This window comes from Tamandua tetradactyla, chromosome X (genome assembly GCF_023851605.1).
Source record: "Tamandua tetradactyla isolate mTamTet1 chromosome X, mTamTet1.pri, whole genome shotgun sequence".
In the NCBI taxonomy this organism is placed as follows: Eukaryota; Metazoa; Chordata; class Mammalia; order Pilosa; family Myrmecophagidae; genus Tamandua; species Tamandua tetradactyla.
In genome coordinates, this window is record NC_135353.1 from 18,317,317 (window position 1) to 18,339,609 (window position 22,293).

Sequence of the window (22,293 nt, forward strand, 5' to 3'; positions counted from 1 at the left end):
CCTGCTTGGGCAGTGAATAAACAGAGGGAGGGGAAGGGAAATGGCTAAGGGGCTGCATGGGAGCCCCACTTGTCCACTCGTTTACTATTTTTTGAGTGCTCATATGGGTCAGGAACAGTACTAGATACTGGGGATTATAGAAGTAAACATGGCAAGACAGACGTTCCTGCTGTCATATTGACATGCCCTCGTACAACTCTCCCAATCTACCCGTAAAATCGCTGGAGTAGCTTGGTCAGCCCTGTAGCCGCAGTGCCAATGATTCCACTGGACACTTAAGCCCAAGAGACAGGAAGAACCACAGAAAGCAGGGCTGCTTTGTTTTAAGACTAGCCCTCCAAAAGGCACTGTGTCTAGAACCTAAGGCTTTCTCAGCCTTCAAGAAGCTGCCCTACCCTACCCCCAGCCACCCACCCACAGCACACAATGGAAGTGTGTGCAACCTTGTATAGGTAGTTGCGTGGGAGATGTGGGAGGATGGGGGTGAGAAGGCCCCATCAGTGTAAACATCTCCCCAAGCCGGCTTAACCAAATGGCAATGTTCTCAGCAAAGAGCATCCTTAGCGGGATTCTCTGAGCTATCCTCGCAGCCAAGATGTCACTGTTAGGCCACCTACCATCCTAATTGGGCAGTGTCACCGCCCCAGGATGGAATCTATTAAGAGCTGAGTCAGGCATTCAAAACCCTGCTAAACTTCGGCCCTTACCTCCCCTACTCAGCTCCTGGACTACCTTGAATGCACTTAACTGTTTCCAGCTTCTCAAAGTTTGTTAGCTAGCCTTCCCCTGCTGGAGACCCTAGTGCCATCCCTTCCCACCAATTTTTCTGGGCCCAGTGCAAATGCCACCTCCTCCTCTTGGCAAGGAGGGACTCTGCCCTCTGAAACCTTCTGCACAGAACTTTGGGTGCTTCCCCTCCAGATAGAAGTCCTTTCCTGGCTATTTAATTTATCTTCCAAGTCAGGATGAACTATTTGAAAAGGGACTGGGTTTTTTTTCCTTTTCTTTTTTATATCCCTCCCCAGGACCTTGCATAGTATCTCAGTAAATAATTGCAGAGGACCTCAGTAGCATATTCTTATTCTCAGGGAATTCATTTTATTTTGTTGTATTATTCTGATGCATTGGTCGATTGCAAATCTACTCAAAACACCACACTATAAAAACAACAATCCCTCTGATACAGACCTAAAGACAAGATTTTATTAATCTATAATATTTCGTGCTCTGATTTGGGGAGACCCTGGGGAGATTCAGGAGTTGTAACCCTGCCCCATCCCCCCTTCCATACTCTCCCCCCTCTACCTCCTATATCACCTCCACCCCACCCCACCCTTATCAGAACCACTCTGCCCCTTTAGCTACTTCCAGAACCTTCAATTGCAAATTTTTTCCACCCTAACCCTCCGCACCCCCACCCCCCCAGCACATTATTTCAGGCCAGAGGAAATAGGTTTTTCGTTATTTCTGTTTGCAAAGTGCATCCCCCAGGCAATTTCAGGCTACCCTGGCATCCAGAGTGGTGATCCCCTGTACTCCTGAGCTAAATGCCTTTATAATTATACAAGATCTGGGGGTTTTAGGCAAGTTTCAACTATTCAACAGTAGTGTCCAGCTCAAATAGAGATTCTACTTGCTGATTTCTGAAATTGATCTATTTGGCTGTTCTCTTTCCCCCTAAAGGTAATGGTGTTTAATGTGTTACTGACTTTTATTGATAGAGAAGGAAGAACGTTTATTGAGTACCTTTAGGTGTCAAGTACTAGGCTAGACACTTGAAATATGGATTTCATCTAATTCTCACAAGGACCAGAGGCGCCATATGTTTTTAGTTCCATTTTACAGATGAAAATACAGAGGTCAGAAGACAGGAAGCGACTTGCCCAAAATCATGCAGTGAATTCGTGGAGCTAGGATTCCACCATTGGCCTTTTAATACACAGCCCGTGCTCTTTTAGTTGGACCATGCTGTATTCTTAAAACCCAGAAATTCATTTTGACTATTTGTTCTTCCAGTCCAAAACAGAGATCACCAAAATGATGGGACTTCAGAAAAAGGAACTTCTACATAAGGAACTCCACTGGGCCACCAGGGATGCCAACTTATTTTATCAGGATCACAACTGCTGGTTTTGTTTTCCCATAGGGAACACTGAAATGACTCAATATCAAGTATTACCTGCCCAACCACCATAGCACCTCTTTACACCATCACACGATCACCAAAATCAACTAATTTTCAAAACAAAAATGCACTGGCTGATATGTATTACTTGCACTGTTTCCTTCTAGAAAACAGACGCATGAAGTAAAAACCGAAGACTCCAGATTTCACAAAGATGTCAAGTCCTACATTTTGACACGCTCTAAAGGATCTGGCAAAAACCGTTAAAGCAAACCACCAACCAAACCAGAAAGGCTAAAAGCATCCTATCACCATGTAGACACCTGCCACGCTTCCTTCCCTTTAAGAATTTAAAATCAAGTCACATTTATTCATTCAACAAACATTTATTGAGCGTCAGCAACTGTGCTAGGTGCTAAGGAAGAGAACTGTGAACAAGATAAACCAGTCTCTCCGTCTTGACCCGATACTTTTGCTCAAAACGATCTTGCTAACTAAGTGATAGTGGGAGTTCTCTGCTTAGGGTTCTATTTCTCGGCAAGTCAGAGTCTTAAGAGGCCTCTTCTGGAACACTTGGAACATTTCTTTACGGCAAACTCGGTAGAAACCTTTGATTAACTTAAGAGTCAGAGGAGAGGTGGTCTCGAGTATCCACTCGAGCGCGCGGCGGGTCGAGTCGGCTCTCAAGCAACATAAGGTTGGTCGACGACCATCGACGGCGGGTTTAGGCCATCCGGTTGCGCTTGTGGGTCGGGGCGTCTGTGAGGCCGTCCCCGCACTGGGCCGAGGTGCGCTTGCGGAGTCCCCCGCTGTCCAGGCGAGGGGCCAGTTCTTCCGCGTGGAAGGCGGTCGAGTCGCCCTCCAGGAAGACACCCTTCCGGCGCTCCTCTTGTGGCGGCGATCCCGGCGCGCCGGATAGCACGTTGACGCCCGCCATGGCACCGCTGAGGCCGTGCAGGGCGATGGCCTCGTGGAAGGGCTGCAGGTCGACGTCCACCGACGAGCTGGCTTCGGTGGCCGCCGCCTGGCTAGGTGCCCCGGCGGGCGGCTTCGAGGGCGTCCTGGGGACGCGAGGCGCTGGCGGCGGCGCGGGGGGCGCTTTGCCACAGAGGAAGCTGATGAGGTCCTCGCGGCGAATGGTGCTCCGGCCCTGCTTCACCCACTCCAGCACGTCTCTGATGCGACGTTGGTAGCCAACCTGGACGCCCAGGTCAAAACTTCGTTGGTGGGCATCCCCACTCTCCTTGTAGAGGCTGGTCAGGGCCATGGCTGCACTCTGGAAGGGGTCCCACATGGACAGTCCCGGCTGCGGGCACCCGGAATCTTTGTAGAGCTGGGCCACGGCGGTGGCTGAGGTCTGGAAAAGGTGCCACAGCTTCTGCTGCTCGCTCCTCAGCCCTGGCGCCTCGGCGGCCGCCGCCTGCTGCAGCTCGGGGTGCAGCTGCTCCCTCTGCTCGGCCTCGGCCAGGCACTGACGCTCCCACTTGGACAGCCAGGGCTCCGCCACCTCGGCCTCGCCCTCCTGCGGCGACTTCTCCATCCTCCTCCTCCGGGCCGCCTCACCTCCGGCGCCGCGCTCCCCTCCTCCTGCCGCCTCCGCCGCCTCCTCCGCGTGCAGCCGGGCGGGCGCGGGCGGCGGGGCCCCGGAGGCCAACTGCTTCGGCGCGCGCCGCCTGCGGCCGGGTTGCACGCTCCGCCCCGCCCGGCCCCCGGCAACGCGGCCACGGAGCTAAGCCCGCCGCCGCTGCCAGCGCCGCCTCCTGCCCCCTGCTGCCCGCTCCTACCGCTCCACCAACACCCCCCCCCCCAACACGCAAACACACACACACACATACACCCCGCCTCCACCCCCAGGGCGCCGCAGCCTCCCGGTAGCAGCCGCCGCCACCTCGCCGGCTGCTGCCGCCGCCGCCGCCGCCGCGCACCCTGCAGCTCGGCCCTCGCCCTCAGCTCGCGCCGCGGCCGCCGCCCGATGGCTCGGAAGGGGCCGGGAGTGCCGGCTCCCTTTTCATACATTTTGGGGACCCCTCGTCACACATTTTAGGGACCCATCGGCCTCATCCAATGAGCTGATCAAATTTTACATGCTCTGTTGCCAGAGAGGATTATGGGGCAACTTACATAGTGTCGATCACATCCTGGGCGCCGATCCGAGGGAGGCACGGGGGTAAAGTGGAGAGAGCGCGGCCCTGGGGAAAAAGGCAGAGCCATCCGGACCTGGGCCAGGCGCTCCGCACAGCAGGCGGCCGAGAAAAGGGTTGCCTGTGGACCGAAGCGGTTATTTGTGAAGAGGGGGGTGGGGTGAGGATCACATCAGGCCAAGCCCTCCCCCTCTCTGGGCCTCAGTTTCCCCAAGTGCCCGAGGAAGGGGTTGGACAGGGTTTTGGGAAAGCATTTCTGATCGTGGTTTTACCTGAGAACTTTCCTGTTGTCCCTGCAATGCACCTACCTCTTCGGACTAGTTGCATACTTAGAAAATTCTAAGAGTCACTTAGCACGGTCAGAAATGGCATTGGGTCCCCCGCCCCCCGCATTCTTGCAAGGTTATCTTGCATTTAAAAAAAAAAAGATTTGTTGGGGAATTTTCTGTGTGGTCTACTCTTAATTCCGGAAAATTCCAAGACGAAGAGTAAGGGAAAATAATCCAAACATAGGATTTTTTCTGCTCTAGTGGGAAATTCCGTCCCTTGTAGGAAAGAAAGAAAAGCTTGCCTAATTTCCACCACCCTAAGCATTCTAGCTAGTTAAAATATACTAATACCAAATCAAGTTCAAATGATATGGAATACTACTATCTCTTCCTTTGTAAGGATGCTGTCCCTTCTCAGTGCCAACAATTCCAGAGTAAACTATTAAGTGAAGAAAGATTATCACTGAGCTAAGCATGTTATCGAAAGTGGGAAGAACTAACATCTAATCATTTATAACATTTAGGAGAAAAAGGAATTTTGAAGTTTGGGTTGTGGAACATTTACTGAGTCTCCAGAAAGCCTTGCAAAGCTAAAAGCAGTTGAATCTTCTAGCAAAATATGTTTAATAATTCCCAAGTATGAAAAATAATACATATAATAAAATGATCTGATCATGAGGTTCTGTCATTTTCCTTAAAAGAAATACATGTTTCTAAGTTGAATTTAAAAGAGAAGAAGAGGGGATTGTGCCCTTTCTCTGCAAACCGGGCTTTTTCACGATTCATTAAACCCTTTTTCCATATGTGTAATTGGACTCTTCTCATTTACATAAACGATAGATGAGGCAAAAGACCTAAGAGCGGCCCAAAAAAGGAGAGATATGTTTCTTATTCTCTTAGGTTAAAAAAAAAAAATACTGTAGAAGAAAACTCAGAGAAAGCAGCCTCCCCTCCCCACCCAACCCAGTACCCCACCCCCACCCCCACAGCAGCCCTGAAATACTGCCTGGCCAGGGAATTACAGGCATTGCTGGAGCTTTGAGGGCTCTACGGGTTATCCTGCACACTCAGTTATTACCAGAGGCACATATTTTTATTTTATTTTCTCTAATTAAAAAGCCTGGGCTGATGTGACCTAACAGTAGGATACCATATCCTACGTTCTCTCCTCATTTTCGACTGGGTTAAAGAAGAAAGGCCGCACTGTCTTTTAAAGAGCGCAACCCTGGGCTTGGGCTTCGGTTGTCTGGCTGGTATCCTCCATTCAGTTGGTTTCAGCACCTGATTAATTAGTTAATTAGTACTTAGCACTGACTAGCCCCGGTCGGCAGTTTTCATGCCCTGCCTGGTGAAATGTTGAATCCGGCATTGAAATTTCGGTGTCGCGCACCCTAATTATTATCACCCCACTACTTTACAAACCATTGCCCCAAATTATTATCATACCTAGAGCCAGGCAACTGTGTGGGAATATGTTCTTTTTTGAGAGATAATAATAGACAAATCAATATTTTTCACTGTTGCCCTGAACACATTTAAATAAAACAACTGAAAGGGAAAATTGCTGATTCCATTAGCCACCAACTCCTTTCAATTGAGAAAATACTTTTATATATGCGCGACAGTAGAAAACCCACACCCCCATCTTTTTTCAAACCCCAAATGTTTAATAATGTTTTTTTCATTCCCCAGATGGCCAAGAGTTTGTTACAGGACAGCCTATGTGCGATAAGTTTTGTTCCCATGTAAGTCTAAGATGTCAAGAATAAAAAAAAAAAAAAAGAATAGAATGTAGAAACAAAGCAAAAATAAATAAATAGAAGAAGAAAGAAAGAAAAAAAAAGCCATGACAAGATCATTTAACTAGCTGTAAGGAAATGATGCTATGTAGCAGCCTTTTGTTGTTTTAAAAAACTGACATGCTTTAGGAGTGAGTCTTCTATGGGAAAAAAGTTGTTCCTTGGCCGCTGCCCCATTCGTCTATAAATTTGATGTCATGGCTAAGGTTAAATATCAACTAAGGAAAAAGTAGTTCTAGAAAGTGAGTTAGGACACAAACCGAGTGCAGTCTAAATTTTTGGCATTTCTCAATGTATGTACCATTTCGGAAAAGGGCCCAGTGTGTTACTGATTTCCAATATTATTGGGAGCTATTTTCACCTGGAAATAATCCTTATATATCAGTAGTTGGTTGCCTGTAATTGTAAGAGCTAAATGGTACACAAAACTGGATACACAACCACACAGACCAGTAAATGGGTCGCACTGAAAGCAAAAGTAAACACCAACCTTAGGAAATGAAAGAAGTTAAAAGATAAGTGTTAAGGACCTTATTCTTTTTGGAGAATAAAACAAGATTTAGTAGCTTTCCACTTAATTCAAATGAAAAGAATCACTACCTTACATATTGCAGTGATAATGTAATGGGGAAAGAAAACAAAAAAGTCTTTGTACAAATGACACCTCCTATAGATGTTGTGAAGAAACTTTTCCCCTTGGTATCTGCTAACAAATTCTAATTAATGCTGCACATTCCTTTACTGAAATCATTTAATGCGTAACAAGGGGGGTAAAAAGAAATGCTGAATGCTCGTGATTGCCCTGTTAGAATTATGGGAGTGAAAGCCTGGGGCCCCAAACTTACTGTCTATTAAAGCCGAGCTTTGAAAAAGAAATGCAACCTACAAAAGCTGTCAATCTCCCTTGCCCCTAAAGCCTGGGTTCACATGGATTCAAGTGACAGCCCTCCTCCCCCGCGCACAATACATCAATCTGTCTCTCCCACAAGCACCCACAGCCCATTGTGCTGGCTGCAGGTGCCTATTATGGCACCCATGGCTGCCTCCCACCGCTCCGCCCCTGAGAAACAGGAACTGCAGACAATGGAGCCCTGTGGGAAGACAGAGGTGGGTGTTGGGAGGGATAAGAGACAGATGGTAAAGGGTATAGGGTAGTAAGGTAGTTTCAAAACAAATGTCAAACATTCAAAATTATTGCTTTCGCGTGCCCCCCCCCCTCGCCTTTTGAATTGCCTATGCTTCAATCACCATCTGCCATAATTATAAAAACCCTTACCTGTTATGATGACTTTTAGCTCCCCTTTTTAGGTCGAGGTGGAGGGGACGACCTTTACTACTCTACTCTTCCTATTTAGCTTCTAGGTTTCTCAAGGTCACACACTGAGGAGTTTGAATTAGGTTATCCCAGTAAAACATACAGGGGAAGGAAGGACTATTTCTAAATATCTTCCCCCCCTCCTCGCCAGTGTCTGTGATTTCCTTTTTGGTGTTGGTTTGGGTCTTTTTTAGGGAACAAGAGTTAGAAAAACTATGTGCTTTGGAGAATACATTTCTGAGCTCACCGTACTATGAGACTTCTTACGAAAGTTATACCAAACAGGTGGAATTTCTATGCCATTTCTTCTCTGTAAGAAGTCAGGAAAAGGGAGAGGAGGTGGATTTAAAGTGCTGATGCTCTCTGACAGCCTTTTTATCTATCCCAAGCATGTCAACAAAAATAAGTACAACTAAAAAAAAAATTTACTCAATACCATTCACATCGAGTGCCATTATCGGTTCAAGTACATTTTTAAACATTTCAGTTTTAAAGAGTGTCACTCGTCTATGGTGTTTTATCTTCGGAGTTCTCGACTAATTAAGAGGCAATGAGTGGAAGAATGCAAATATATGCCAAAAACACATACATAAGCTCAAAGAAGTTGATTTAGATGCTTTTGCCCTTACATGGTCATCTCAATATACAGCACTTATTTCTGTTTCCAAAATAGTTGGTCAAAATTAAAACAAAACTGCCAATACGTCCATCAGTGCTGTTATTATGCCTACCTCAAACAAAAAGCGACCAATAAAAATCTGGCACAATGCTAAGTCAGGTCAGGACAATTGGTGACTTGTTGGGATGGGGCACCCCAGAATAATACCAGGAACTAAAAACAGCCAGTTTTCTTGGAGAAAACAAGAGAGTCTCGGTTTGCTGTCAAAAACCGCAATCTAGGCTTTAACTAGGGACTGTCAGAGATCCAAGTGAGCTCCTGACAAAGAAAAGCTTAATTAGCAGAGTTGGTTTGGATGTTTAAATTATACCAGAAAAACAACCAACATGATATGAAAGCATGCAGTGGTGTAATGCAGCATAAATTTCATTGTTCCATTATGTGTGTGTGTGTGACTGTGCCTGTGCGGGTAATGGTTTGCATATTTCATTAACAATTTAAATTTGGATTTCAAACATTATCTTTTCATCCGTCACTAGAACATGTTTCTTTTACTTTCTTCTTGTATAGCCTTTCGGAGATTTTTAAACTGTATTTCTCAGCAAATACAAATATGCATGTAAATGATAGCATACCATATACACTATTATTTTGTACCTGATAAGAGTAAAAAATACATAACATGCACTGTTATTTTTCTACCTGATCTTGGAGATCAGTCCATATCAAAACATGAAGAACTACCAAGACATATTTCTTAAATGTAAATAGCTGTGTATCATATTTGCTATTGTAAAAGCTAAGATTCAAGTTCAACAATGGAAAACTATATCATTCCAATATCTGGCTATCAAAATGAGCGAGCCATTTATTGACTACTTTTTTTTCTATTAAGAGTGATCATACTAGACATCAGTTTCAAATACCCAGAAATTAGTACAGTTAACTCCCAATTATCCACATTAAAGGGAGCCAGAGAGTGTGGGGAGGAGAAAGTCACACATAACCAACCTTTGTTAGACATGTTGACATGGGAATACTTTTAAGATATTTATTGGTAGAGTTTGTAAATTGTTTTTATGATATCCAAAATATTTAGAGTTCAAAAGAAATCCCTGAGACTTGATCCATGGTCCGATATTCATCCTTCTGGTATCTTGCAAAAATGACTTGGTTCTATGGATTTATCTGATTAGAAGATGCCAGGTTTTAGCTGCAACACTAATTGACAGTACACAGTTCATTTACTAACTACAAAATTAACTGACAGTACACAATTCATTTACCTGTGCTCCAACATCGAGTTCTCCTTCACTTCTAGATGTTTTCCAAAGAGGCGTTGAACCTGTCCCTTTTAAAATTACCATAGTTTGTTCGTTAAAAGCCAAGATTTTTTTTCTGTCGGACAAACCTTTTCTCTAAACCTGGCTCTGGCACTTGGTAGTGGGGTGATGTCATCTCTGATTCTCAGTTTTCTCATCTCTACAATGGGGATCATTATACTACCTACCTCATAAATTTGTTGTGACAATTAAATAAGACCATGCATGCACTCTTAGAACAATGTCTGGGAACACAGCAAGTCCTCAACAAACAGCACCTATGGTTACTATTATTAATAATAGTATCAGTGATAGGACTCTAAGAATTACTGGATGGGTGGTTCCCAAACCTGATTGAGGAACAAAATCACCCAGAGGAGTTCTTCTGGTTTTTGTTTGTTTGTTTATTTTTTAAATACGCCCACTCCAGCACACCTCCCTAAAAATTCTAATTGAATAGATCTATGTGGGGTGGGGGTGGGGGAACTCTATTTCAAAGCACCTCAAATGAGTGCATTAAAAGAAATCCCAAGTTGATAAGTACCAAGCTGACCAAGAAAGCAATAGGTTATAATTAGAACAGGAAGTCAGAGGGCTCAGTGAAAAATATACTTAAGAAGGACAAGGCTCCATACTCAACCTCTATAATTAAGAAACTGGAAGCTATTTATAAGTACCCTTGGTTGACAATAAAAATGAAAGGCAATTAGAAACTCCAGGACAAACAAAAAGCTGTATAATCATCATGGCTCTAATAGGAAGCATACTAAACTGTGGCATCACTCCCAGCCATCGAACAAGTGTGAGTAAAGAGAATCCACCTGATCTTGACACATGAAACGCTTTCTCCTTCCAGCAGCACTTCTTTAGTGCCATACAATTCCATTTTTTTTCCTCCATGGGTCCAGTTACACGACTTGGTCCTGCTGGGGATAACATTTACATGAAAATTCATATTGGAAACACTGTTTAGTGGTTTGGTTGGGGTTTTTTTTTTACCAAACTTCTTCATTTTGAAGGAATTTCATGTGCGGTTGTAAGAAATAATAGAGAGATCCCCTGTACATTTATCCATGGTAACATCTTGCAAGACTTTAGTACAGTCTCACCACCAGGATAGTGACCTTGATATAGTCAAAATACGGGGGCGTTCCATCACCACCAGGGTCCCACAAGTTTCCTTTTTATGGCCACACCCATTTCCCCATCCATCTTTAATCCCTGGAAACCACCAATTCATTCTCCATATCGGTAATTTTATCATTTCAAGAATGTTACATAAATGCCATCAGACCATATGCAGTGTTTGAGGGTTAACTTTTGTCACTCTGCATAATTCGCTGGTGATGCATCCAGGTTGTTGCATGCATCAACAGTTTATTCCCTTTGATTGCTGAGTAGTATTCCTTGGTGTGGATGTACCACAGTTTGGTTAACCATTCACCCATTAGGCCTGTTTCTGGTATATGAATAAAGCTATTACAAATAAAACTTCTATGAACGTCTGTGTACAGGTTTCTCTGTGGACATCAGCCTTCATTTCTCTGGGATAAAGGCCCATGAATTGCTGGACTGCATGATAGTTGTATGTTGCTTTTTTTTTTTTAAGAAGCTGCCAAGACGTTTTCCGGAGTGGCTGTACCTAAGATTTTTTTCAGTAATTATCACTACTTTTTTTGTCATTAATAAGAAGCATTCTCAAGTGAAGGACAGAGCACTCTAGGCAGAGGGACCAGCGAGGGTAGAGGCACATGTAGTGAATGGTAGCTGGAATATAAGACTTGTTGGGAGGAGCAGGAGGAGCCATAGCTATAAAGGTAAGCTGTCACCAGAAGATGAAAGGCCGTGTTGAGATGTTTTTACTCTATTCCATGGCACATGGGAGACTTACAGAAGTGTTTATGAAAGGGAGTGGTGCCTATCACATGCGTGTTTTAGCAAGAGAACTCCAGTGGCTGTGAAGAGTAGACTAGAGAGCAATAAGCATCTAAACAGGAACTGATTCGGGCAAGATTATTAAGACAGAAGGGAGAAGATTCATTTGAAGGATGTTTAGATTATCAGATTGACAAGATTTAGCAACTGTTTGGGTGAAAGGGAAGATGTAAAACATGACTTTAAGGTTTCTAGTGAAGGTGACCTGGTGGATGGGCTTGCCATTCTCTAAGACAAAGAAGACCGGAGAAAAGAAGTTAAAAGAGTGAGGCTTCAGGATGTGGGGAAAGAGATTAGGTATTAGATGTGGAACCCTTTAGGTTTGAGATGCCTGTGTGACATCCAGAGGTGGATATGTCAATCAAGCAGTGGAAACCACTTGTGGATCAATCTCGGGAGCCTGTCTCCAGAACAGAGTGGAACAGACATCACCTCCATGGAGTATGGTGATGAAGAGAAGCAGAAAGGTCCAGCTGACCTCAAATAGTTTCCCTCACCAATCTGAAACTCTATCAGTAGACAGTGTTCTTTCAGATTTAGGCTTTGCATTTCTAAAACTTCTCACTTAAAAATGCAAGCACCCTTTATTTGTTTATTCAACAAATACCAATTGTGCAGACACCACTAACAACACTGAATAAAACAGAAGAAAATCCCTTTCTTGAGAGAAATTTCATTATGGTAGGAAGAGATAATGAAGACATATTCAAAATAAATCAGGTTTTAGATGATGGTGAAAGGTTCTGTGGAGAATAATAAAGCATGGAAGGAGAATAGGGTGTGTGGGGCCCAGAGGAGTTGATTTTAATTTGGGTGGTCACGGGAGGTCTTACTGCAGAAAGGACTTTCAAGACCTGAAGGAGGCGAGGAATTGAGCCATATAGATAACTGGGAGAAGAGCAAAACCAAGCGCAAAGGCTTTGAGGCAAGAGTGTACCTAGAGAGTTTGAAGAAGTGAGGTAGGATCTACTGTATAAGTGGTAGGAAGCCAGTGTGAATGGAGTGGAACATACAGAGTGGGTATTGGTAGTAGAGGGTCACAGAATGAATGAGTTGTACCAAATTTTACATCACCACCAGCACTGTATGAGTGATCAAGTTTTACCACATTTCCATCTACATTTGGTATTGTCACTATTTTTTATTTTAGCCAATCTCATACGTGTGTACTGATAGCATATTGTGGCTTGAATTTGCATTTCACTAATCCCTAATGATGTTGGACATATTTTCATGTGCTCATTGGCCGTCTGTGTATCCTCTTTAGTGAGCTGCTTCTTCATATTTTTTGCACAATTAGTTCAATTTTTTGAATCCAGCTATATATATATATATAAAGTAGACTGGATTTCATTGGAGTGGTAGGACAGAATTTATTTTATTGTTCAGATTGTTTTTTTTTTTTTTCAGGTGCATGGTCGGGAAATCGAACCCGGGTCTCCTGCATGGAAGGCGAGCATACTACCACTGAACCACCCGTGCAACCCAGATTGTTTTTATTTTATTTAACACTTTAAAAGCATGTAATACATGTCAAATACACTCTTAAGTGCTTTGAAATATTTATTCCAATTTAAGTGAAATTTAATCCCATAGCATCTCTAGGGCTGTCATAACAATTTACCACAATCCGGGTCACTTGAAACAACAGAAATGTATCTGGAGGCTAGAAGTGTAAAATCAAGGTGTCAGAAGTGATATGCCCCCTCTGAAGGCTCTTTAGAAGAATCCTTCCTTGCCTCTTCTTAACTTCAGGTGGTTGCTGGCAATTCTTGCTATTCTTTGGCATGTAGCTGAAGCACTCCAATTTCTGCTCAGATTTTCACATGGTTTTCTTCCATCTGTGTGTATCTGTATGACTCCGAAACTCTCTTTTGGGAGCTAGAAGGACACCAACAATTGGACTGAGGGCCTGACTGAATCCATGTAAAAACTTGATTTGCACCTGCAAAGACCCTATAGCCAAATAAGATCACATTCATATGTTAGGATTTCAACATATCTTTTCGAGGGACACAATTCACCCCACAACACCCATGAAGTAGATACTATTATCATCATCTAAACATGACAGGTGAGGAAACTGAGGGCCCAGTGAAGTTAAGTAACTTGCCCGAGATTACACAGATATCCAGTGGGGGAGCTGGGATTTGAATTATTATACCCTTCACAATGTAAAAGTAACATTAAAGCTGAAAGAAGTCAGAAGCAGTGGGAGGAGGGAAAAATCAGAGAAAAATATCTCTGGAAAGAGAATTGAGAAATATTTTCTGAAATTAATGATTTCAGGAAGAGAGATTTAAATGTAGTTTTTAAACTTATAAAGATAACCACTAAAAAAGTTCTACTACTACTAATAAGAATATATAACAAAATGTTGGGAAAATCAAGAGCAGATAAAGGAGGTGGCATAAGTATGTTAATAACTTTATATTTTTTAGCAGAGAGTCAATAAGTACTTTATAAATTTGATATAGCAAGAAAATGAAGTAAAAACTTATTATTTAGTAATAATGTTAACCATCTCCTCCAGAGAGTGGAAGCTATTAATAGAACATGAAACTTTTCTTTGTGCTTTGTACTTAAATGTTCCATTTCTTTAAAATTATATGCATGTATTATTTCGAGCACCCCAGGTATTCTGATATGGGCAGGTTTGGTAGCCACTGAGCTAAATTGTACTTAATATTCTGGGGTGGGTCTTCAAAGATAGGCAACAATCAACAGGTTAGCCTATTGGATTTGTGGGCAGGAGCGGGGAGGGTAGAATGGTCACTAGGTGCATTGGTTCTACTTCTGCTATCCTTAACTTTGAACCCACCCTTGGATGCCATTCGAAACAATATATTCTCCATGGTCCTTCTGCTCCTTCTGTTGCCCAAACTATTCCTCCTCAAAACCAGAATTGGAAGATTGGTGACCATAACGTTGTTAGGGTCAATGGTACGGAGTTTCCATCTTCCAAATTCCAGCTCCTCACATCATTCTCAAAAGGTGGCACTTTATTCAATGGAAAAAGTAATATATGTGCACATGGTTGCAAAATACTACAGTGGGGAAGGGTATTCATTGGTAAGTAAGTATCCCTCTATGACCAGACCCTACGTTCTCCTTGCCAAAGTCAGTCAATCAATGTTATCAGGCTGTTTTTTTCATTTTTCATTCCAGATAATGCACTTACACACACACAGAGAGAGAGAGAGAGAGAGAGATGAAAACACCCTTCATATCATATTGCTCCTTACTTTTTCTTTTTTCCATATAAAAATATTCATTTGGAGATTGGTTCAAATCTTCGCATATAGAACTATTTCCTTCTTTTTTTATAACAAACCTAATATCCCCCCTATATGGGTGTTCTAATTTGCCAGATGCAGGAAGCTTTTTAAAAAGGGAATTTAATGAGTTGCTAGTTTATAGTTCCAAGGCCGAGAAAATGTCCCAATTAAAACAAGTCTATAGAAATGTCCAATCAAAGGCATCCAAGGAAAGATACCTTGGTTCAAGAGGGCCAATGACCTTCAGGGTTTCTCAAGTGAGAAGGCACATGGCGAACACAGTAAGGGCTTCTCTCTCAGCTGGAAGGGCACATGGCAAACACAGTCACAGTTTCTCTCTCATCTGGAAGGGCACATGGCGAACACAGTCACAGTTTCTCTCTCGGCTGGAAGGGCACATGGCAAGCAAGGAATCATCTGCTACTTTCTCTCCTGGCTTCCTGTTTCATGAAGCTCCCCGGGAGGTATTTTCCTTCTTCATCTCCAAAGGTCGCTGGCTCGTGGACTCTGCTTCGTGGTGCTGCAGCATTCTCTGCTATCTCTGAATCTCTCATTCTCCAAAATATTTCCTCTTTTATAGGACTCCAATAAACCAATCAAGATCCACCCAAATGGGTGGAGACATGTCGTCCCCTAATCCAGTTTAACAACCATTCTTGACTAAATCACATCATCCAGGGAGATGATCTGATTACAGTTTCAAACATACAATATTGAATAGAGATTATTCTACCTTTATGAAATGATATTTTGATTAAAACATGGCTTTTCTAGGGGGCATACTTCCTTTCAAACCAGCACAATGGGCACATCATGATTTATTTAACCAATTTACTTATAGATATTTTCATTACTAAAATTTTATATTTATCATATTTATCATTACAAATAGTGCCAGTGACATACATTGTACATAAAGCTTTACAGCTCCTCTTATTTCAGTATAATATATACCAAGACACATACAAGCATTTAATATGTGTATGTTATGTGGATATATATTGTGTTAGGGTTCTCTAGAGGAAAGAACCAACAGGAGAGATCTGTAAATACGAGACAAAGGTGTCTCATGCAACTACGGGAATGGAAGAGTCCAAAATCTGTAGGGCAGGCTGTGAAGCTGGCAGCTCCAATAAAGGGTCTGGATGAACTCCACAGGAGAGGCTCCCTGGCTGAAGCAGTGAAAGAAGCTCTCTTCTTCCTTAAAAGCCTTCAATTGGATTTTCTTGTTGTGGGAGACGTACCTTAGTTGATCGCAGATGTAATCAGCCACAGGTGCTATCAACTGAATGATGATTCATCAACAAGCTTCTGGTTTATCAACCAGCCACGAAATATCCTCACAGCCATTGCTGTCAGGTCAGTGCTTGCTTGACCAGACAAGTGGGCATAATCACTTGGCCCAGTTGACACCAGAACCCAGCCATCACATGTATCTTTCTATATCATCTCAGCCTATTATATGTCTGCATAGTATTCTATTATATGACCCCGAATATACCATAATTTATCAAAGCAGCCCCTATGATAAGAGAGTTGTTACCAATACTTTGTTATTCCAAAGAGGTTCTCTATCTTTCAAAAAAAGGGGAAAGGATGAGGCTGAGTTTAACTATGTCACTGAGTGGACATATGTTTATGTATATGTGTGTGCATGAAAGCACATTTAAAGTCAGAGATCTGACTTAACACAGCTAACATCATCCCCGTAAGGTCACCACTGCTATCCTACATTGTACTGAAAGTGCTAGCCAAAAAAATCAGGCAATAAAAAATAAATAAAAGACTCCAAATTAGAAAGGAAGAAGTAAAAGTATCCTTATTTGCAGATGTCATGATTCTATATAGAGAAAATTCCAAAGAACATACAAGAAAGCTACTAGAGCAAACAAATGAATTCAGCAAAATGGCAGGGTACAAGGTCAACACCTAAAAATTAGTGGTTATTCTGTACATCAGCAAGGAGCAATCCAAAAATAAAATCAAGAAAGCAATCCTAGAGGTGAGGTAATCAGCATGGGTAACATAAGATGTCCCCTGGAAACGTCTCCCCTAAGAAACAACTAATGAAAAGAAAAACCCAACTTGCTTGGAACTTCTGGAGGATGATAGAGACAAGAGAAGGACTCCACAAATGCAGAATGGAAGAAAAAGAAAACAAACACCAAAAATGATAGGAGCCAGTCCAGCTGCCTCCCCCTCACTCAGCCCCACACAGCTTAGGAGCCACATAGAGGCAGCACAGCCTGGGTTCCATCTGCTACAGATGCAAAAGTGGAGTCACAGCAGTAAGTTAAAACTCTATGCATATCCAGGCACAAGTTCCCAAGTCCACAGAGACACAGCTCAGAACACAAACAGCTGAAGGAGTGCCACGTACAAAAGTGCCCCCGGAGAAAAAAGAGAGAGCAGAAGTATTGGCAAAAGGTGCACACATTCAACCTAGTCTCTGATTGCAGGATTACCTGAATACAAAACGGACCACTTTGGAATTATACCGTATGACTTTGTGGGGTGAAATACCCCAATGGAGAAGTAACTAAAGATAGAAAAACCTCACAGAAAAAAAAGAGGGGAAACAGAGCTGTTGTAAGGCAGGAAAACTCCCAGAAAAGTGTAATGAAAAAGAGGCACTGAGTGAGGGAGAGAATTTCAACAAATCCTAGGTGCTGGAGAGAAAATTGTGCATAAAAACAAACAGAACAGATCTGAAGTCCTGGAGAAGTAACAGAGGAAAGGAAGCTTACTTTTAGAGGTGACACAATCATGCATAAAAGGGCAATCCTAAAAATTGTACTACACACTGCATAGTGAACCCTAAGTTAAACCATGGCCTATAGTTAATAGGACAATTATAAAAATGTGCTATCATCAATTGTCATGAAAATTCCACACAAATGCAAGGTGTTAATAGGATGTCATATGAAAATGCATGATTTTTCTGTAAACTATAATTTCTCTATTAAAGAAAAAATGATTCATCAATTTTGAAAACTGTACTGCATATCCACAGGAAGAATGAGGAACAGCTAAACACAGATTACTCTAAAGGTCCAATATAATGGACCAACCATCAAAGAATAGCCTTAACACATAGCCAATCTGCAATAACCCTAGTCAAAAAGGAGAAACTGACCTTCAGAGTTAGTATATCAGAATAAGCAGATGCCGAGACATCAGCCAAAAATTACAAACAATACTAAGAAACAGGAAGATATGACTCAGGCGACAGAACAAATTAAAACTGCAGAGGAGTTTTATTTTTTTTCTTTTTATTTCTTTTTCCGGAGTGATGCAAATATTCTAAAAATGATCATGGTGAAGACTACACAACTATGTGATGATATTATGAGCCCTGATTGCATAATATGGTTTGGACTGTTTGCAAGTGTTTATTTCTCAATAAAAATTTAAAAAACAGTGAAGGAAACACAGTATTTGGACCAACTAGTTAAAGAAACTCAATCAAATATGCCAAATCAATTTAAGGAGAGGAAGGAAAATATGGATGGAAATAAACTAATGGTGGATATAAACCTAAAGGATGTTAAGAAGACAATATATGCGCATAAAGAAGAATTAGTGTAAAAAGAAGCATAAATTATGGGAATGAAAGGCATAATAGTAGACATTAAAAATATACTAGGGGCATACAACAGCAGATTTGAACAGGCAGAAGAAAGACTCCATGAATTAGAAAACAGGGCAATCAAAACCATACAGTCAGAAAAACAGGTAGGAAAAGAACAGAAAAAAATGAGAAGTGTCTCAGGCCTTGAGTGACAGCATGAAGCATGCAAACATATACATCATGGATATCCCAAAAGGTGAAGAGGAAAGAAAAGGGGCAGAATGAATATTTGAGGAAATAATGGCGGAAAATTTTCCAACTCTTATGAAAGACATAAATATACAAGTCGAAGAATCACAACGAACTCCAAACAGAATAAACCCTAATAGACCTACACTGAGAAACATACAAATCAAAATATCAAATGCTAAAGATAAAGAAAAAATTCTGAAAGAGCAAGAAAAAATTGATTCATCACACACAAGAGATACTCAATGAGACTAAGTGAAAATTTCTCATCAGGAACCATGGAGGCAAGAAGACAGTGATTTGATATTTTTAAGGAACTGAAAGAGAAAACCTTCCAGCAGAAAATTCTTTGTACAGTAAATCTACCCCTCAAAGAACGAAGGAGAGTTAAAACATTCACAGATAGACACTGAGTTTGTCACCAAAAGACATGCCCTATAAGAATTGCTAAAGGGAACTCTTCAGGTTGAAAGAAAAAGACAGGAGAGAGTGGCTTGGAGTAGTATTAAGTAACACCAATATCAAACAGCGATCAAAGAAGAAACCACAAGGGAAATCAGTAAATTTCTGAAATGAATGAAATTGTGAACACAGAATATCAAAACTTATGGGATATGCAGAGAAGGCACTGCTCAGAGGGAAATTTATAGCTCTAAATGTTTACATTTAAAAAGATTTTTTTCTTTGCTTTGTATGTATACTATAAAATAAAAAAAGTTTTTTTTAAAAAAGAAAAAGAACATTACCAGTCACACACACAATTTCAATGGTACTTAACGAAATAAGTAAATGTATATTCAATTCTAGAGAATTGAAGTTCTTTTTGGGTTTGTTTTTCTATTTTTTTAATTATTAAAAATTTTTAAATCATTTTTCTATTAATTTTCTCTCTTGTAGTTTAGTGTTGTTACCATCTGTTAGATATAAGACTTTACTTAACTTTCATTTTACAATTTGGTTATAAATATATCTCATGAGTCTACATTATGTGATTAATAATTGTATTTCTGCTTACCAGTGTTTGATATTTTCCTTATAAATTTAATTTACAATTCCAAATTTAGCCAGCTCTATAGTATGAAATTCTGTGTCTAAATATTCATCTAATTAGTTTAAAAGCATATATTTAATAATTGATATATTGCCTCTAATTTTTAAAAGTTTAATATTTTGGACAGAACTGGCTCATAAGAACAATGAAATACAGTTATAAAATGCACAGCAATACCAACTTTTTATAATTTTTGTTTTATAATATTTTATAATATTTTCCCAATATTTCATATTGCATATCTATGCTTCTATGTTTTAACAAACATGTCCAATGGCTTATTAGATGTATGACAATTGGCCCTGTGGGAATTATGGGAACAATGATTAATCAGTGTATAACTCTGATAGGAAAAGATGGTTAATAAGTATGAGTTAAAATAAATTAATATATATGTTAAAAAAATAAGAAAAAGCTAAATTCAAAGACGTAACTGCACATCTGTAGGAACAAGAAAAAGAACAGCAAATTAAGCTTAAAGCAAGCAGAAAGAAAAGAAATAACAAAGTTAAATAAGTGAAATTGAGAATAAAAAATAATAGTGAAAATTATCAAAACCAAAAGTTAGTTATTTAAAAAAATTAATAAATTTGACAAACCCTTAACTAGACTAGCAAAGAATAAAATCGAAAGGACACAAACACATAGCATCAGAAATGAGAGGGAGGACATTACCACCAACCTCACATAAATAAAAAGGTTCATAAGAGGATACTATGAACAACTCTATGCAAACAAGTTAGCAACCTAGACAAAATGGACAAATTCCTAGAAACACTCTAGAAATTTGACTCTAGAAGAAACAAAATATCTCAGAAGATCTACTACAAGTAAAGAGATTGAATGAGTCATCAGAAAGCTCCAAATAAAGAAAAATCCAGAGCCTAATAACTTCCTACATAAATTTTACCAAACATTCTAGGAATGATTAATACCAATCTTGCACAAACTCTTCCAAAAAATTGAAGAGGAGGAAGCGCTACCTAATTAATTCTATGAGACAACCATCATCCTAACACCAAATCAGTTAAGGATCCATTGAGAAAAGAAAATTACAGGCTAATTTCTCTCATGAATATAGATGCAAAAATCCTCAACGAAATACTTGCAAATCAAATTCAATAGCATATTAAAAGAATTACATACCACGACCAAGTGAGATTTATACCAGTCATGCAAGTATGGCTCAACATAAGAAAATCAATTAAAGTAATAAACCGCATTAATAAAATGAAGGGGGGGAATCGCACAATATTCTCAATGGACACAGAAAAAGCATTTGAAAAATCCAGCATTCTTTTTTGATAAAAACACTTGGAAAAATAGGAATAGAATGAAACTCCCTCAACATCATAATGGGAATTGTATTAGTTAGGGCTCTCTATAGAAACAGAATCAACAGGGAACACTCGCAAATATAAAATGTATAAAAGTGTCTCACGTGACCGCAGGAGCGCAGACTCCAAAATCCACAGGGCAGGCTGTGAAGCCAATGATTCCGATGCAGGTTCTGGACAAACTCCACAGGAGAGGCTCACCAGCCGAAGCAGGAAGGAAGCCTGTCTCTTATGAATCTTCCTTAAAAGGCTTCCAGTGATTAGATTGAGCATCATTGCAGAAGACACTCCCCTTGGGTGATTAACAAATGGAATCAGGGGCAGATGCAGCTGACGTGATCATGATTTAATTCTATGAAATGTCCTCATTGCAGGAGACAGGCCAGCACTTGCCCAACCAGATAAACAGGTACCACCACTTGGCCAAGTTGACGCATGAACCTGACCATGACAGTCCACTCTTTCTCAACTTGGCAGCTATATATATCACCTTAAACCATATCTAATTTCTAAATAAAAAACATTGAAATACACATTTTTTTTTCACCTAACTATATTCAACTGTCCTGCATGTAAGTGGAAACACCTTAACTCTCTCCAGAATAGGGTGCAAGTCCTTGGATAATATTCATTCTTAAACTTGATATTTTACAACTTAAATAGTATAACAGGACAAAACAGCATCACAGTCCTCATTTCTGTAACTGATCACATGGTCGTAGTTCATATTTATCACTACCTTCTTCCACTGCCCATCCCATATTCCCGTTACCCTCAGTAAGCACTTCAGTTGGTTGTGGTTCTTTGCCTGATGGGGTGACCAAAACCTTCATTCCTGAAGTTTCAGACCCATTGGTAGTCCTGCCCAGATTGGGCTGTTGCAGTTTTCCATTGATTTTAATCATAGGGCATGGTAGTACTAAAAGATGCCCTAGGGGATCTCCTATATTCCAAGAAAACTCTTCTTTACCTCCAATGTGTAGTTGCAGTCCTACTTTCCCCTGATAGTCAGGGTCAATCACCCCAGAAAATAATGCAATCCCCTTCTTGGCTTGTTGATCCAGGGGGCATGAGTAGCCCAAAGTGACCAGGTGACAGGCTTAGATTCCAGTTCAATGGAATCATTATTGTATCTCCTGGTGGAAGCACTCCCCGTTTTGCAACTAAAACCTATGGACCAGCAGAACTCAGGGTCACAGGGACAGGAAGCAAAAATTTTCCTAGTGGACCACTACGAGTAATAGTGATTGGTGCCACTCCCATTTCCACCCCTTGGTTGCTG

The 22,293-nt window shown here is 41.1% G+C and overlaps 1 protein-coding gene and 1 pseudogene across 1 annotated transcript; one reads left to right on the forward strand and one right to left on the reverse strand.

Moving 5' to 3' along the window:
• Nucleotides 1–2,522: 2,522 nt before the first annotated feature.
• HAPSTR2 (HUWE1 associated protein modifying stress responses 2) lies at nt 2,523–3,665 on the reverse strand. Its single transcript, XM_077146226.1, has one exon. It carries the CDS (start codon nt 3,663–3,665, stop codon nt 2,850–2,852), a length of 816 nt encoding a protein of 271 aa, XP_077002341.1. The 3' UTR covers nt 2,523–2,849.
• Nucleotides 3,666–7,369: 3,704 nt separating this feature from the next.
• LOC143671699 (pterin-4-alpha-carbinolamine dehydratase pseudogene) overlaps nt 7,370–22,293 on the forward strand; it is a 56,265-nt pseudogene continuing 41,341 nt past the window's right edge.

What these genes read in the sequence shown, in the direction of transcription:
- HAPSTR2 (XM_077146226.1), bottom strand. Translation starts at nt 3,665, where the DNA reads ATGGAGAAGTCGCCGCAGGAGGGCGAGGCCGAGGTGGCGGAGCCCTGG.